The sequence below is a fragment of the Limulus polyphemus genome, unplaced genomic scaffold, assembly GCF_000517525.1.
Source record: "Limulus polyphemus unplaced genomic scaffold, Limulus_polyphemus-2.1.2 Scaffold3967, whole genome shotgun sequence".
NCBI classification, from domain to species: domain Eukaryota; kingdom Metazoa; phylum Arthropoda; class Merostomata; order Xiphosura; family Limulidae; genus Limulus; species Limulus polyphemus.
In genome coordinates this window covers 81,759-97,625 of record NW_013669577.1, presented here as the reverse complement: position 1 = coordinate 97,625, position 15,867 = coordinate 81,759, and the positions used below count along the sequence as shown (strand labels likewise).

The following is a 15,867-nucleotide window of genomic DNA, read 5'->3' as shown; positions in this document are numbered from 1 at the left end:
TTTCAGTATAATAGAGAGAAAAGAAAAAAAAACAGATTACATGAATTAGAAAACTCAAGTCACTTTGAAATTGTATAGCCTGAAAATTTTTTTATTATATATGAAATACATGCCTGTCAGAATGTACTTATTTATGACATTATGGTCAGTTTATTTACAAATGGCTTGGCTTTGTTTATTTTTAAGTTATTTTTTGTTCTGTTTATTGCTTTTTATCAAATGTTCTCATTAGTAATTTAAAACAACTAATTCCAACATTAAAATATAAAATGAACAAACTTTTATTTTTTCTTTAGGAAAATACATTCTGGAATACAACTATTAAAACTTACATCTTCAGCTTAAAATGCGAGAAAATTAGAAAGCTGGCAGCGTCAATAATTTATAACTTCAGAAAACAAAGGGTGAATTCAACTTTTATGTAAATCAATAATAGTAAAAATATCTGACATGCATAAAATTTCAGACTTCAACTCAAAGTGTTTCTACTAGGATTTATCTTAATTAATGTTTGTGTTAACTGTTCCTTGAATATCAATTACTTTGAAAAGACTTTTCACTTCATTCAAGCAGTTTTTTTCTTGTGATCTGTTGATCATATCAGATCGATTAAGCAGAAGATCCAATTCTTCACTTGAAAACTTCATACCATCTGAAAACTTGACCACACCTTCATGGTCTTTTGATTGAAGTAACTCAAGTAATTCTTTGGCTCTGATTGGCTGGTTGGATTTCATGAAGGCATTACAACCTGTGGTGAACTTGCCTAAAAACCAGAAAATCCAGAGCTCAAGATAAATCACTCTTTTATACAAATATCAAAAACCTTTTCCATAGTGACAAGTATGTAGTAAGATTTCTAAACAAATTCAAATTCTTAACTTATAAACTATAATCATAATGCAAGTAAAACTTAATGGTACTACTTCATTCAAAAAGTATAAACGTAAACTATAATCATAATGCATGTAAAACTTAATGGTACTACTTCATTTATAAAGTATAAACATAAACTATAATCACAATGCATGTAAAACTTAATGGTACTACTTCATTTATAAAGTATAAACCTATTTATTAGATATTTTTATCAAAATATTGTTAGCAAAATATTGTTACCTGGCCTGACCTGGAACCATTTTGAAAAGTGAGGTCTTAGGTCCCCAGTTTATTTATTTGTCAATTTGTGGGATGTTTTTTAGCTGGAAGTGGTGTTCTACTGCAGTTAACAAAATAGTTTAAAATATTAATAAAAAACTCAGTCAAGCTGAAGTTGATTGGATATATAATGGAACTTTCTGATCAACATTTAAAAAAAAATCTTAAACAAACTGAAGTATTTTTATTTTCTTCCAAAAAAGTATCAACAAATTGTTGGAAATTTTACGATGTTATATGAAAATTAAATAAGTTATATGATTTTTCTAAAGCCAAAGCTAGATTTTATGCAGTAAATTTGTGCTTAGTTTCATGCAACTCGGTTAAGTATTTCTGTTTTGAAAAGAAAAATTAAAGGATATCAGTAATGCCCCATGGTCCATAAAGAGTTTATTGAGATACATAACGGTCATCCATTGTATATCTAAGACAGACAAGTAGTTTCAGGATTGTTATAGTGTCATTTAAGAACCAACAAGTTTACAAGCTTAAATTGGTTGATAGCTTAGCTTATATTAAAAAAATGATAATAATAACATACCTGCCAACTTTTACTTATACTTTTGTGTTTTGTGGAATTAACTACTAATAAAGAATAGTTTTGAAAATAACTAAAGGTAAAGCTTAAATATCATTGAAAAGAAAGAATTATAAACTATTTGTACCATTATAAAGTTTTGTGAGAAGTACTTTGAGGTTTTGTGAGAAAGTGATTAGATGAAGCTTCTGCAAAGAAGAACAGTGTGGTAGATGACTTAGGAACAAACTACAGATGTGAGGACTTTTATGGTTTCATTAGATATTAATTTTGTTCCTTAAAATGTAAATTTGTTAAATTACATTTGTTTGAAAGTTAGGGCAATTTTCTTCTATGGCAATACATGAGGTAAGCCTTATTACATTTATGGTAGTGACAGCAAAATATTCCAGTGCCTCAAATCCGTTCTCACCCCAGCATGTGATGTACAATAATAAACCGACAGAGAAAGAAAATCATAATAGAAAGATGTCTTGGTTAATTGTATTCTCAAGAGATGATAGTCCTTAGCAAATGTTAAATTAGTGGGTTACAAATGTGTTGGGAAAAGACAATTTCCCACTATTCATGAAAGGATCCTGTACTTTAACACAATTTCTTGATCTTCTCAGTTTAAACACACTGTTTGGAATCTTGTCACTTTTGCTTTCTCAATATTTTCCTTTGAATTAATGTTAAAACCATATACTTTTATTAATTTTAATAACTAAAAATACAATTATTTTCTACATACAATATACACTAAAACTGGAACACTTGATCCATTTTTGTAATTTTTAACATATCATAATTTTGTTTTAATCCAAGTTTTTCATTCCATGAGTTATAATGTTCTTGATATCACTGCTTGTGCTAGCCAGTGGCCACACTTGCAAATACAAGGCTAAACTCAATGTGGTGAATCTAAATCACCTTTATTTCTCCACAAAAGTGAGTAGAAATTCATTATTACTTTTTAAATTAATCTGGACAACTGTTGGATATACAAGACTGTTTAGTGCAGGTATTATTAATGAATTTATTTTGTGAGTTAATATTAAATGATAGTTTAGTTTTTCATAATAAGAGAGCTAAAAGTAATTATTTTAAAGGCAATAGTTATGACAAGCTTTGTTACATAACTCGATAAGAGTCGTACATTGTGTTTGCAATTCATTGTTGTCAAGATTCAACTAATACTTGAATCTTCATTATTTTTCAAAGAATCAGTGAATAAGGTATTTACATAAGTAGCAAGCATAAAAATGTTAATAATAAAAAGAGAGAACTAAAGAAGCAAAGTTCAGTTAGCCAGCATGTGAATGAACAACCAAACGGCCAATATTTTAAAGGGAGTTTCACTGTTAATAGAGATAAGGAGAATAATTTGTCTTGTCTGTGTGGACTTCACCGATACTATAGTGATAACAGTAGAGAAAAATAGCTTGTCTTGTCAATTGGATTCTAAAGTAATTGAATCAGCCTAAGTGGACTTTTGACAAGAAAAACGAGAATTATTTAGAGTTTAAGATACAACTGCGATATCCATAGTTAAAGAATTTTTGTACATACATTTAACTAGTTTTGAATATATTATTTTAAAACAAGTGAAGTGTGTGCTGTCCATTTATTGTCAAATTTTCCACCAACAAGTCAAAGACACCTACTGTTGAAGAATCCTTACCCCACTTATTACATAAAACCCTAACAACAACAAAAAAGCCACCACTGAGCATCACATCAAAGCACACGGTACAATCAATGAGACACTTTATTGAATGAAAATTTTAGACTTGTGACAATGTCCTTTACAGAAAATTTGAAAAATATCTTTTAATTCAGTCCAGACACCTTCCATTAACAGGTACAATGCCTATAATCCTTTTCTTCTTCTTTCTTTTATTTATTTTTTAACTTTTACCATTATGATCAGCAATTCTAACCTATTTAACAACACTTTTAGCATGCTTCACTTGTACTGTTCCCTTATATTGTTGTAGTTCTAATTTTTTTTCAGTTACTCTAATTCATTGACTCTTGAAAAAGACGTAAATCAAAACGCTTTGTTGAATAGATTAACTTTTATCCTAAGTTGTTTGTCTTCTTCACTGAGAATAGAAATTCACCCACACAAGTAAATATATAATATTAAGACCACCCAATGAATTGTCAACAAATATTGATATTTGTGGTTTAATTTCACATTTGCCTTTACTGCATGTTTATACTGCATTGAATAGGCATACCGCACATGCCTAAAGTTATCTACATATTTATGTGGGAACTTTTTCTTGAGATACAGAAGGGGTAATTTTATCCAGAGACAGCCTTACTTATGTCAAATCCATGTTCTGGGGCTCCAAGAATGCTAAAGTCAAAAGAAGTCAAACCAATATTGTCTTTTTTCCTGCCAGTCCCAGAAAAGAACAATAATGATAACAATCCAGACACGCAGAAAAAGAAGTTTGCTCATGACCACTCAAGAACTGTTAAGTCTCAATGGTCTGTGATTACATCGAGACTTTGTCAGAGCTTTCGTTTCTTACAGACCAGTGCATGTTTAGTACAATTTTACAGTATTGCAGCAAAGTATTACTTACTATCTTAATCATATAAATTTTTATATAAAACAGTATTGATGATTATTGCCAGTGCAATGCTACATACTAGTAGTCATTTAGTTTATGTATGGTCTTGTTCTTGTATTAATTTACAATATAAAAAGTTCCTGAAGATAAAACTTCTTATATTTTATAAATATATATGATGTAGTATAAATGTTGATGGTGTGGTTGCTTTGATGCCCCAAAGTTATCATTCTTACTTTCACAGCTTCATTATACCCACTAACATAAGTTTAATACTTTAAGCAGTGTGGCTAATGCAGATTTCATTGCATCAGCCACAGTGGCTAAAGGATTTACGTGGCAAGAGTGAGAAAAGTATGATTATTTTTAACAGCTTAAAAAAGCAAAAATTTCTTTTATATTTTTTCCTTTCATCTAAACATATGGTATCAAAACATAATTTGTGAATCCCTCTTTAAAAAACCTAGAAGGTTGCAGGTTTAATACCATCTATTGTAAAGAACGTAGCATTTGGTAAGTTAACACTGCCTGATGAAAAGTTCAAACAAAACTTCACAATGCGCTTATGAAACACGTGTTTAAGTACAAGTTTATTTAACCTTTTTTTTGTAATACTAAAAACTTATCGTATATTTTTTCTTTCCTGCATATGCAACTGTTCAATTGTGCAATGTGCACTAAATTGTAAGTTTCATACAAACAATATCATTATTACCTTGTTATAAGTTTATATAATGGAAAAAAGTTACAATAAGTACATCTTTGAAGAACACATTAAATAACTGACGCTACAATTCAGCATTTATTTATTTTGTACAAAGTAAAAGCAAACTAGTTTAAGCTAATCTTTTTGCATTTTAAATATGCTTTCACCACCTCAAATATTCTTTTTCTGTAAAAATTCAACATTTCAAACAAACAATTATGAAATACCTTTGTGAATGATCATTTTCTCCAATTTCCTTTTGGCAGCAGCTCTTTCAACTATTTTCTGATCAATAGTATTTGCAGTGACTAATCGATAAACTACAACAGGCTTAGTTTGGCCAATCCTGTGGCATCTGTCTTGGGCCTGAAGATCACATTGAGGATTCTGTCAAACAGTATAACAAGAAAAATTCTGTATTATCTATAATGTATTATTTATATAAAAAGTTATTTTGTACATAGTACCTGTGTAAATTTAACTATTCTTTTGTAAATTTTAACATTCATTTTAGAAAAGTTAATATTTCACTATAAAATTATACCACAGGCTTACATTTTTGCAATGATCAATAACCTATGGTAAAAATCACTGGAACAAATAGAGTGAAATGTCAAAATATCATTCCTGGGAGTATGAAGTATAAATAGAATATCTTGGAGATATGGCTAGTCACAGAAAAAAGTAGGAAGCCTTAATGCAAAAGGCATTTTTTCTGGTAACTTTTAAACATACCAAAAGAAAATAATTCATGTAAATATAATTTATACTATAAGGTTTTTCTTTACTTTCAATAATTAATTAAATAGTGTACATACTATCACAAACTTGACAATGTAAAAAACATATACAAGGACTGTTCTCTACATTAAATACCTTTCCTTTAGCTGCCAGCTTTCAGCCTTTATCAAACAACAATGTACTAAACAATACATATTTGTTCTTCTGTGGAATTTTTTTTTTTAAGCATAAATCTAAGCAACAATCCTAATAATACCAGACATCTGGTATTAAAATTATTAACCCATGTAGAAAATGGTAAAGATGAATTATGATAAGTACAGAATTAACAAGGATTTAATCTTTTACATAATTGGAACTACTTTTTGACACATAACCAGTAAGTATCATCATGTGTTGCATAGAGATACATATCAAATTGATGTGAAACCAACCAGGCTATAGCCATTTTCTTTCTGGGAGTTTGAAGTAAACTAAGTTATGTTTTGGCATATTTTTATACAACAAGAGACCAAAAATTAAAATCTAAGCTGTACTCTGCAGAGACTAATTATAGGGGAAGAATAGAAACAATGTTAAATCACATCCAAATGAAACATCCTGCTGGATCTTGTGTGGAGGACAGGGGACAAACAATTACAGTAAGGTATGATTGTAGCACTAGCATACCGTTTCTATAATAATGTGATTAATACTCACTGTCTAATCAAAAGCATGCCATTATCATTAACCCAGATGCTATTATTTTTTATGCTACTTCACTATTTTTATATATTTATAGATTTTAGAAATAAACATTGTATTGCACACACACACGTTATATTTATAAAGCTATAAGTATAAGAAAGTAACAGCACACTTCATTTTTTTATATAACAGCATTTAATACATTAAACTAAAACCATCCCCTATGACAAATAACCAAGTTGTAAATTCATATTATACATATAGGACACTTCATACATGAACTCAGACCTTCTGGTAAAACATCCACACTGTTTATATTTGTATCATTCCCATGCCATTATGATGTACAATTGTATTTGTAGAGTCTACAGTAAGTGCTACAAACATGAATGTTACTATATCTAAATGATTCATAAGTATAATGAAAATTATTTTATTTAGAGAACATATTACCTGTTTCAACAGAAAATTGATCTATCAGATCAATATTCTAAAATATAAATTAGAAGCCCAATCTATCATTTAAATTATCATTTGTCACTGAATTATACCAGTTTTGGGGAATTCCACCCATCATCAGTAACCCCAGACAAGGACAAATCGAAAGTATATGTCCAGAGTTCACATAGTGGTGGAGTGGATATTATATCTATGGTATTTTTTAGTACTTTAATGAGCTTCTCTAGCTGAATAATTCACAAGAATAAATTAGTAGCATCTTAGGGACTTAATAGACAACATGGTTGTACTGACTAACAAAGTATAAACTCACTGTTCACTTGTTACTACACCTTTAACTCTATCGAGGCAGTGAATTTGTTTAAGACCAACTCCGGTTCCTATGAAACTATACATAACAGTGCTTACTATAATTATGAATGTACTAGGTGTATATTCACAAAACTTGGCAAGGATTTTACTTTTAGTATACATTAAAAGTCTGTTGTACACAAAAAAACATATTTAGTAATCGATTCATTTTTTGGAAAACATAGCTTAATGATAAAACAAAACACAAATGTAATAACAGGAAGCATTTATTACATTTGTGTTTTATCATTTTCTGTACATTTACAGAGTCAGTCTGACTCACACTGATCTGAATGCAAAGTGATTTTCATTGCTAAGAATAAAAATACTTATTGTTCTACAGTTATCATATTTAATTTGCATAACCTCTAGAGCCTTCTTAATGAATATCAAAAAAGTTTTAAGGTAAAAGTATATATTATATCTGTTATTTTCTTTGCCTAACACTAACTGTAGCTGAATAATCAATGTACAGTGAAACTGAAATAAATAATACATAAATCACAAAAACAGAATGTCCAAAAGCATCTATAATTTAAACTTTCTTCTAACTAGGATATAAAAATTGTTAAATGCTATGAGCACCAAGTTCGCTTACTCTCATGTTACAGAATCAAGACATCTTTTTATCGTATATTGCAGACGATTTTAAAAAGACCATTGGAAGTTGTGACTTAATTACAGCTCTTTCTATTGGCTATAAACAAATACATCAAATAAACTGATGTAGTTTTGAAAACAGACTTGAAATTTAAGGACAGATGAACAGGGCTTCTGTTGTGGGTTCAGAAAATGTATTTATATCTGAGTAAATATCTAGTAAATAAATTACTAATCTGGACTTCAAAATTGCAAAAAGATTGTGTCTAAAATAAGATATTATACATGCTGAAACTTTGGAGTTATACAAACTAAAATATCACTGACAGTATTAGTATGTCAAGTGACAACAAAAGTGAAGAATGAGAATATATCTTCTTTGGAAAAAAAAATAATTAAAACTTATATTCTGATGCTAATTGTATTGACATACATTAATAAAGATGTTATACCAAATTTTTAAAGTAACTCCATAAAATGTTTTGACATGTGCAGAAGAACTCATCTGTCTGCATAAGGTTAAAAGAGTCATTACAATAGATTATCAAAAACTTCAAAAACCAAACAAACATACCCAGTCAGAATCATAAATTATCACAGTGTCAGCAGCAGTCAGATTGATCCCAAGTCCTCCTGCACGGGTACTGAGCAAGAAAACAAAGATGTCTGGGTCTTCATTGAAATTTTGTATTTGTTCTTGTCTATCAGTGACAGACATACTTCCATCCAGTCTTGCAAATTTCAAGTTTCTTAAATAACAGTAATCTTGTAGAATGTCAAGCATTGTAGTCATCTGGGAAAAAAGCAATACCTAGAAGAAGAAGGTATCATTTTATCATTAATTTTCTTTAACCAAACTATACACGCTGGCATTCCAAGAAGAAAAAATCTATGGACATTAAAAATGAGAAATAAAACATATTTTGGATCACTCCATTCAAAAAACACTTTTAATTTCAGTTAAAACAAAATAAATAGGTAAAACATTATTATGCATGGTGACTATAAAGTTGCTTCTTGCATATCTTGGCAGAACTTAACGCTTATGCTATTTGATATCACCTGAGACCTTTCAGTTTGCTCACTGGCTGATTGTGGAAAAAAATAGGGAATACATCAAAATACTTAGATACATCGAGACTTACAGCTGTCCAGAACATAGCAAGCTAAAGCTGATGAAAAATCACCTTAGAACCAATATGGCAGATAAGAAACTGAAAAGTTTAACAGTAATTAGCATGCACAGAGAACACACATGCTATTTCCATTGATCTTGATGATGTTATTAACAGGTTCATTACTAAGTTTTCAAATACAAGGTTAATGCTGGCTTAAAGTCGAAGATGAGGATCATTCCAGTTGGTGTCATGATAAATTCATGCTTTTGACCATTATTCATCAAATCCACTTTTAAAGGTACTTGTTAATCCCCACCCTCCAACAACAAAAAAAAAGAAGCTAGATATGTTAGAATGGTCAAAAACTTTCTGATCCTTTCCAAGGTCTGTCAGTACTCTGGGGCTTCAAAACTCAATACAAAGTACTTTTCTGAAACCCAATGTTGGCCAAAGTTAACACACTAAAATTGGGGGGGGGGAGATAACAAGTCCCTTTAAAATTACACGAGTATAAAATGTCTTGTTTTGTTTTAAAGTCACTGGTGCAATCAACACTTTAAATAATATGGTATCAGTACCTTGAAAGAAAGAGATATTTAGGAAGTCAGTGTGTTCCTGCAAGATAGTGCACCAACACTTGTTACCAACATTGAAGAAATTGCTATGCATTGCTCTTGGTGAATGAATCTAGCCACCAGATCTCACACCTGAGAATTTCTGGTTTTGGGAATATTTGCAAGCATTGGTTTACCATGACTGACCTTAAGAACAATATTCAGTGCCACATTCTTACTATCCACAACAGTCAGAGGCACACTACTATGTGCCATGTGTTATCACATCTCAAAGCTGTTATTGAGATTGGTGGCACACACTGTGAACATTTACCGTAATGCGTTAAACCAGTTCAGCAAAATGTTAAACACTATTTGTTTCAAAATTTTGGTTGGTAAATCAATAGTTTCCTGTTACAGGTACAAGTAAGTTTCAGAATGATATGCCCATTTCTGTGTGATGTCACACTGTGTAACTGGTGCCCACAAGTGGCAAAACCTGCAAACTCATTAGTGTTCCCAATATCCCACGTGTATGCTAACTTATTTCCACTAAAATATATGTTATGGTTTAAGAATTATAAGCAATAAAATGATGAATTACCTGTATGGTCAACTTGTATTTTACCAATTTATGGTTGTTGGTGTTATTTCCGCACACTTCATTTTAAGGTAAACACAAAGATCATAAAACTTAAGGACAACAACAACAAAGAAGAAAATCTTCATAGACTTGTATTCAATATTTCTATAGATACAACCTAAAATACTATTTGCCTTGCCACTAACAGCAGCTCATTGCTTGGATGGCTCAAGAAACTGATCAACCAGAAAACCAACATGGCTTTCTTATAAAATACTGTCAAGGTTCTTCCCATTGAAATTATACACAATTTAAATTATGGTATCTCATGTATCACCTACCATTTATTATAATTAAAAGATAGTTGTCATTCATTTTCCCAACCCACCAAGTAATCTAAATCCTTTTGTAAAGCAGCAGCATCCTCCTAATAGCCAGAAATACCCAAGACATTAATATCATCAGCAAATTTAAGTAACTTATTGACCATTCCTACATCTGTGTCCTTGATATAAATAAAGAAAAAAGAAAAAGGTCCTAATACTGAGCTCTGTACCACACTGAGATCATTTCACATCTACACTTAACTGTTGTAGTCTAGGAATAAATAATTAACAGTAAATTCAAGTAACCTATTGACAACACTTTTAACCCTAGCATTTGAAACTAAATATGTTACACTATTTGATTACTACAGTATAGTATGGTTAGAAAAAAAATCATGGAGAAGCTTCCAAGAATAATTATCAGCATTAATCCATATTGTTTAAAAGGAAGATATAAATAAACACATTTTTAAATTTTCAGCAACAAATAAAAAGATTGCATGCACTATAGTGACTGATTTTTCCTGACACATTTGAATTAAATACTTGGTAAATTACCTTGTGACCCCGTTTCTTTAATTCCTTGAGAAGACTATCCATGAGAGACATTTTACCACACACATTTACTAGCTCATCATCTATTTTAAAGTTCTGGGTGAGTGGGTCTAGAGGATATTCCAAGAGGTATGGGTGATTACAAATTTTCCGTAGTTGCATCAAAATATTCTGCATCTTCAGCGATACCACAGATGTTTTCACAGGTTTTCTTTAAAAATACAGTTATTGCATTTTTATTTGACTAACAAGATATAAACTAAATGTTGCTATAGTTTTAATACCTTAAACACTGCTCAATTGTAATTTCTTTAAATGATTATCAACAAAAATATTTCCTCACATTTTATTAAAGTTAATTTTTCATAAGACAATCCACATTATCAATAAAAGAACAATTCTAAACATAAATTCACAAATCTGCAGCATCTTAAATCATTATGACAAAAGCAGCAATTTAACTGACCTTAAAAAAAAAGAAATCAAATTTAAATTTCACATTCAAATACATAATATTCTATCCATACTTACTATTACTAAAAAAATATATTTCTGCAGGTTTTGTTAATGAAATCACTTGAAACTGATTTTCACAAAAGTAAGTTATTCAAGTATGTGCAAAACTATTGTTTAAAAAAAGTTCTTTGAATGATTTAACTTACAGAAGTTGAATCCTTAAATACCTGAAACAAAGCTATTTGAACAGTAGGACTGATTTTGTTTTTTTTGTTTTTAAGTGGGCCAAGTGCCATTACTGAAAAAGCTAAAGTATAAATGGAGTTTCCTAAGTTCTGGCTATGACAAGGCACAATTACTGTTATCAACTAATGCTAGTGACACCCCTTTCCCAAGCTAATGTCTATGTCAGCAAATGCTTATTTAACACTACATATTTTGCAGCCAAATAAATGATTTAAAAACACTTTTTTAACAAAGCATCAGACACTGATGCAAGTCATATAATGATGTGGAAAATTTAAACTATAATGAAGCATTCAGCTGCTGGGACAGTATTTCACATTCACATATCATATCCGTTTCATCAATATGGTTTGGAAGTGAAGTATATGCTGCCAACCATGTTCTCAGAGCACCAATATTCATTTTAATTTAAATTCATTTAGCTTTATGGTCAGTTCAGTCACTAATTATCCTCATCTCCCAAGAAGCTGAGCATGGTGGAGGCATATGTTATCATCCATCAGAAGAAAGTTCTGACCCCCCTGTACAAATGGCTACACAAATGGTTGTAAGAATGGATTTCTGGAGTCATGACATAGCACATAAGTCATCAAGGTCACCAATATTGATCCCTAGCCAGACCGATATTTCACTATCACTATATGCATGTCTTTCCTCCAAGAAATTGGGGTTATATCTATTCCTGTACACTTTCCAACTGCATTAATATCTGATACCTGACTATAGTGGGAAACACAATTTAACTTTCAATGACGCATGTCCCTTACATGTCACTTGACCAATCCACATGTTCTTAACTCTACTAAGATAAGCTGTTTAGTGGCAATGGGCTAGAGAAATGGTTGTCATTAAGGCTAACCTTATGAAGCTTGTTTCAATGAGATTCAGTGGTTGCATGTAACATATCACAGTCAAATAGCGATATTATTGTCAACAATGATCTTTCTCTAGGTGTCTTTTAACTGTATTGGTGATCTGAAAACAAATCTACATATGCTAACTACACTATACGAGACTCGTAGACAATCAGCAACAACTTGTATTTGACCTATTGCTCACCACATCATAAAATAAGTATCTTCTCTGGGGTCATGGCATGTTTCACTATCAATCTAGATCTCTTTATAGCACACATAACATTAAAGGACAAAAATGAACTTTTTGGTCAATCTAGGTTGCCCTATCCACTAAATTAAACCCTAAAAAAACTCAAGGCCAGTCCTTATCATTTAAATATTTGACAAGCTTTCCTTTAAACTCTTAAATTAACTGCATCTGAGGCCAAACCATTCTCACCATTAAGTGTGTAAAAAGATGAAGCACCAACACTATCAATTCCCTTAGCAATCATAAACATCTCAATCAGACCCCCCTCTAACTCTTTTTTTATTAAAGAGAAAACAAGTTTGGAGATTCATCCCAGGCATCACCCTAGTAGCCCTCCTCTGAACCTTTTCTAATAATTCAATGTCCTTTCTAAAGTAAGAAGCCCAAGGTTGAATACTGTTCTAAACCTGACATAAACAATGACCTATAATTTTCTTAGACTTGCATTCAATATTGCTATAGATACAACCTAAAATACTATTTGCCCTGCCACTAACAACAATACATTGCTTGGATGGCACAAGATATTTTTTCCCATAACAATGTTAAGGTTATTTCCATCAAAATTATCCTCATAATTCAAGATGTGATATCCCACATGAATTAACTTACATTTATTATTATGAAAAATCACCAAATAATCCAAATCCTTTTATAAAGCAGTAGCATCCTTCTCACAGCCAACAACACCCATAACCTAAATGTTATTAGCAAATTTAAATAATCTATTGACCACTCCTTTTGTGATATGCAGGCATATCATGGGTTCCCTACTTGCTATAGTACTATAGAATTGTTTCAACTTATGGGTTATCTAGTTTCCATACTGTCATGGTGGCAACACAAAGTTCAGGGTAGCTATCATTATCTTGTTTTAGCTACTTCAGCCCTTTGTTCTTTTGTTAGACAACATTTTCTGCCCACAAGGATACATGTCAGTTCTATTTGACTTTTATCATGACTAGTTTGGCAGAGATTGAGATTAAACTTCAGATGGAAACCTGACAAGCTATTTACTGATCCAGTAGAGGCAATCGCCAACTTGTCTATGCAGGTACATACACTGTTTCTGTCGTGTCTAAATAAAGATAGTTTCCACTGTCATTTAAATGTGTCATATCAGTTTATTTCTCAAATTATCACTTACAGAACAGTCTTATTACTTCTTGATCAAATCTGCTGTTTTTGTGGATTTGCTTGTCTGATACTTTGTAGGATTTATTTTTCTTTAAACTGAAAATACCACATTTCATCTATGTCACTGATGTAAATAAAAAAGAGTAAAGGTCCTAACACTGAGTCCTGAGGTACCCTACTCTTGACATTAATTCAATTTGACTGAACTCCATTTATAACAACAACCTCTTTCTTCCACTTAGCCACTTCTCTATCCAATGAGTCAACTTATCCCCCACATCTAGTTTGTTATCAAGCCTTATTTTTATAATACTCCCTAAACTTAAATATCCTTGTCTGATATCTTGTCATAGAAGAGCATTCCTGAAGCTTTCAAAATGCACATAATATAACAAAAACATTATCAAAGATTCAGTATTATATGAAATAAGAACATAGTGTTAGTTTCCCACTCAAGAAGGCTTATCAGATCAAGACTAGTTACTTGACTTTACTTTTACATGAAAGTGTTTGTTAAGCATGAATCTATACAATGGGCTATCTGTACTATGCACACCACAGGTACCAAAACTTGATTTTTAGCATTATAAGCCCTCATACTTACCACTGAGTCACTGGAGGGCTACATGTAAGTGTAATAAAAAGTGACACTGACTCTATTAACAGTAATTATTGAATTTCTTGTCAGAGATACAATATAGAAAATTATGCCTTGACTGTTTGGAACAGTTCCTAATTTTGCAGAGAGCCAAAACACAACTGGTTTACAAGTTAAATTGGCAGTATGAATTTTAGATGTTATCATTTCCATACACTGAAAATAGATTTCCGATATATATACTTACCTCACTAGCCTTTATACCCCCTCTTTTCAAGCTGCTCATTTAGCATGCACAGCATATGCAATTACCCTCTACCAATAAAAGCATGAAGCACACCCCTCGAGCAGCTAGTTCCCTCTGTATTACATTTTATGTCCCTCACTTTTGAGATTAGGCACACCAGAAGTGGGGAGGAAGGGTGGAAAGAGTGATGGGAGGTACGTATATATATCAGAAATCTATTTCCAGTGTAGGGAAATGATAACTTCTGATACAATACATATATTTTCTCACACAAAATCTAAAATCCCACAGTGAGTAGGTGGAGAGACCGGTGTAACAAAGAAGTTAGATACTCCCCATGGAAAACATTCACAGGGAATCAAACAAGTGTGCACAATAATTTAATGAAAGCACACTCGAGGAGACTGCACCACTTCTGGAACAGGTACACCTTTGAAGTGAGGCCTTGGAAAACACTGGAGCATGATTCTCCTTAACCCCAACTGGAGAGAAGAGGTTCCTCAGTATTACAAAGTGGAAGAGTGTTGAAGAATCACTTGAGTATATACAGTGTAATGTGGGCAGCGAACTGTGAACAATAGATATACACTAACTCCAATCACAAGTAAACAGAGTGCAAGCAACTGGAGTTATAACAAGGAAGTAAGCAAACAGTGATCACCAGACTTCTACATCAACTGTAGGAAGCAAGAAGTATACCAACTTGAACCCAGAATTATGGGTCAGTATTTGAATCTCAACTCAACTGTAAGAATAGGGTTTTTTCCTGTAGCGATATTATGAGCAGGAACAAAATCCAGTCAAATGTAAGAGCAGGAAAGAAAATAATGTGCACTCAGAACTACGAGAAGGATGTAGAACACCTGCTCAACCATAAGAACATGTTATCATATGCTCCCCAACTAGCATTGCAAGGCAGACAAAGTCCCCCTAGCTGAACCATAAAAGCAGGGAAAATTCATCCTGCAACTGGAATTACCGAGATAGGGGCATCTAGTGGTCTCAACCATAGGAACAAGGCACTAACAACCTGAACTCGATATTGCGAGGAGAATCAAGCAAAGGCTGGTTCAGTTCCCTCCCACTCAGACCTCCTGGAACAATAACTTAGGAGGGAGAAGGAGAGAGGGTTC

The 15,867-nt window shown here is 31.8% G+C and overlaps 1 protein-coding gene across 1 annotated transcript in view; it reads right to left on the bottom strand.

Annotated features, from left to right (window-relative positions):
• Positions 1-257: 257 nt before the first annotated feature.
• LOC106470365 (lymphoid-specific helicase-like) overlaps positions 258-15,867 on the bottom strand; it is a 69,799-nt gene continuing 54,189 nt past the window's right edge. The window contains exons 11-14 of the mRNA XM_022398970.1: positions 10,947-11,154; positions 8,382-8,618; positions 5,197-5,356; positions 258-766 (exon numbers count right to left, since the gene is read on the bottom strand). Of these exons, the coding sequence (XP_022254678.1) occupies positions 501-766; positions 5,197-5,356; positions 8,382-8,618; positions 10,947-11,154 (871 nt within the window). The 3' untranslated portion in view covers positions 258-500. The remainder of the gene's footprint in view (positions 767-5,196; positions 5,357-8,381; positions 8,619-10,946; positions 11,155-15,867) is intronic.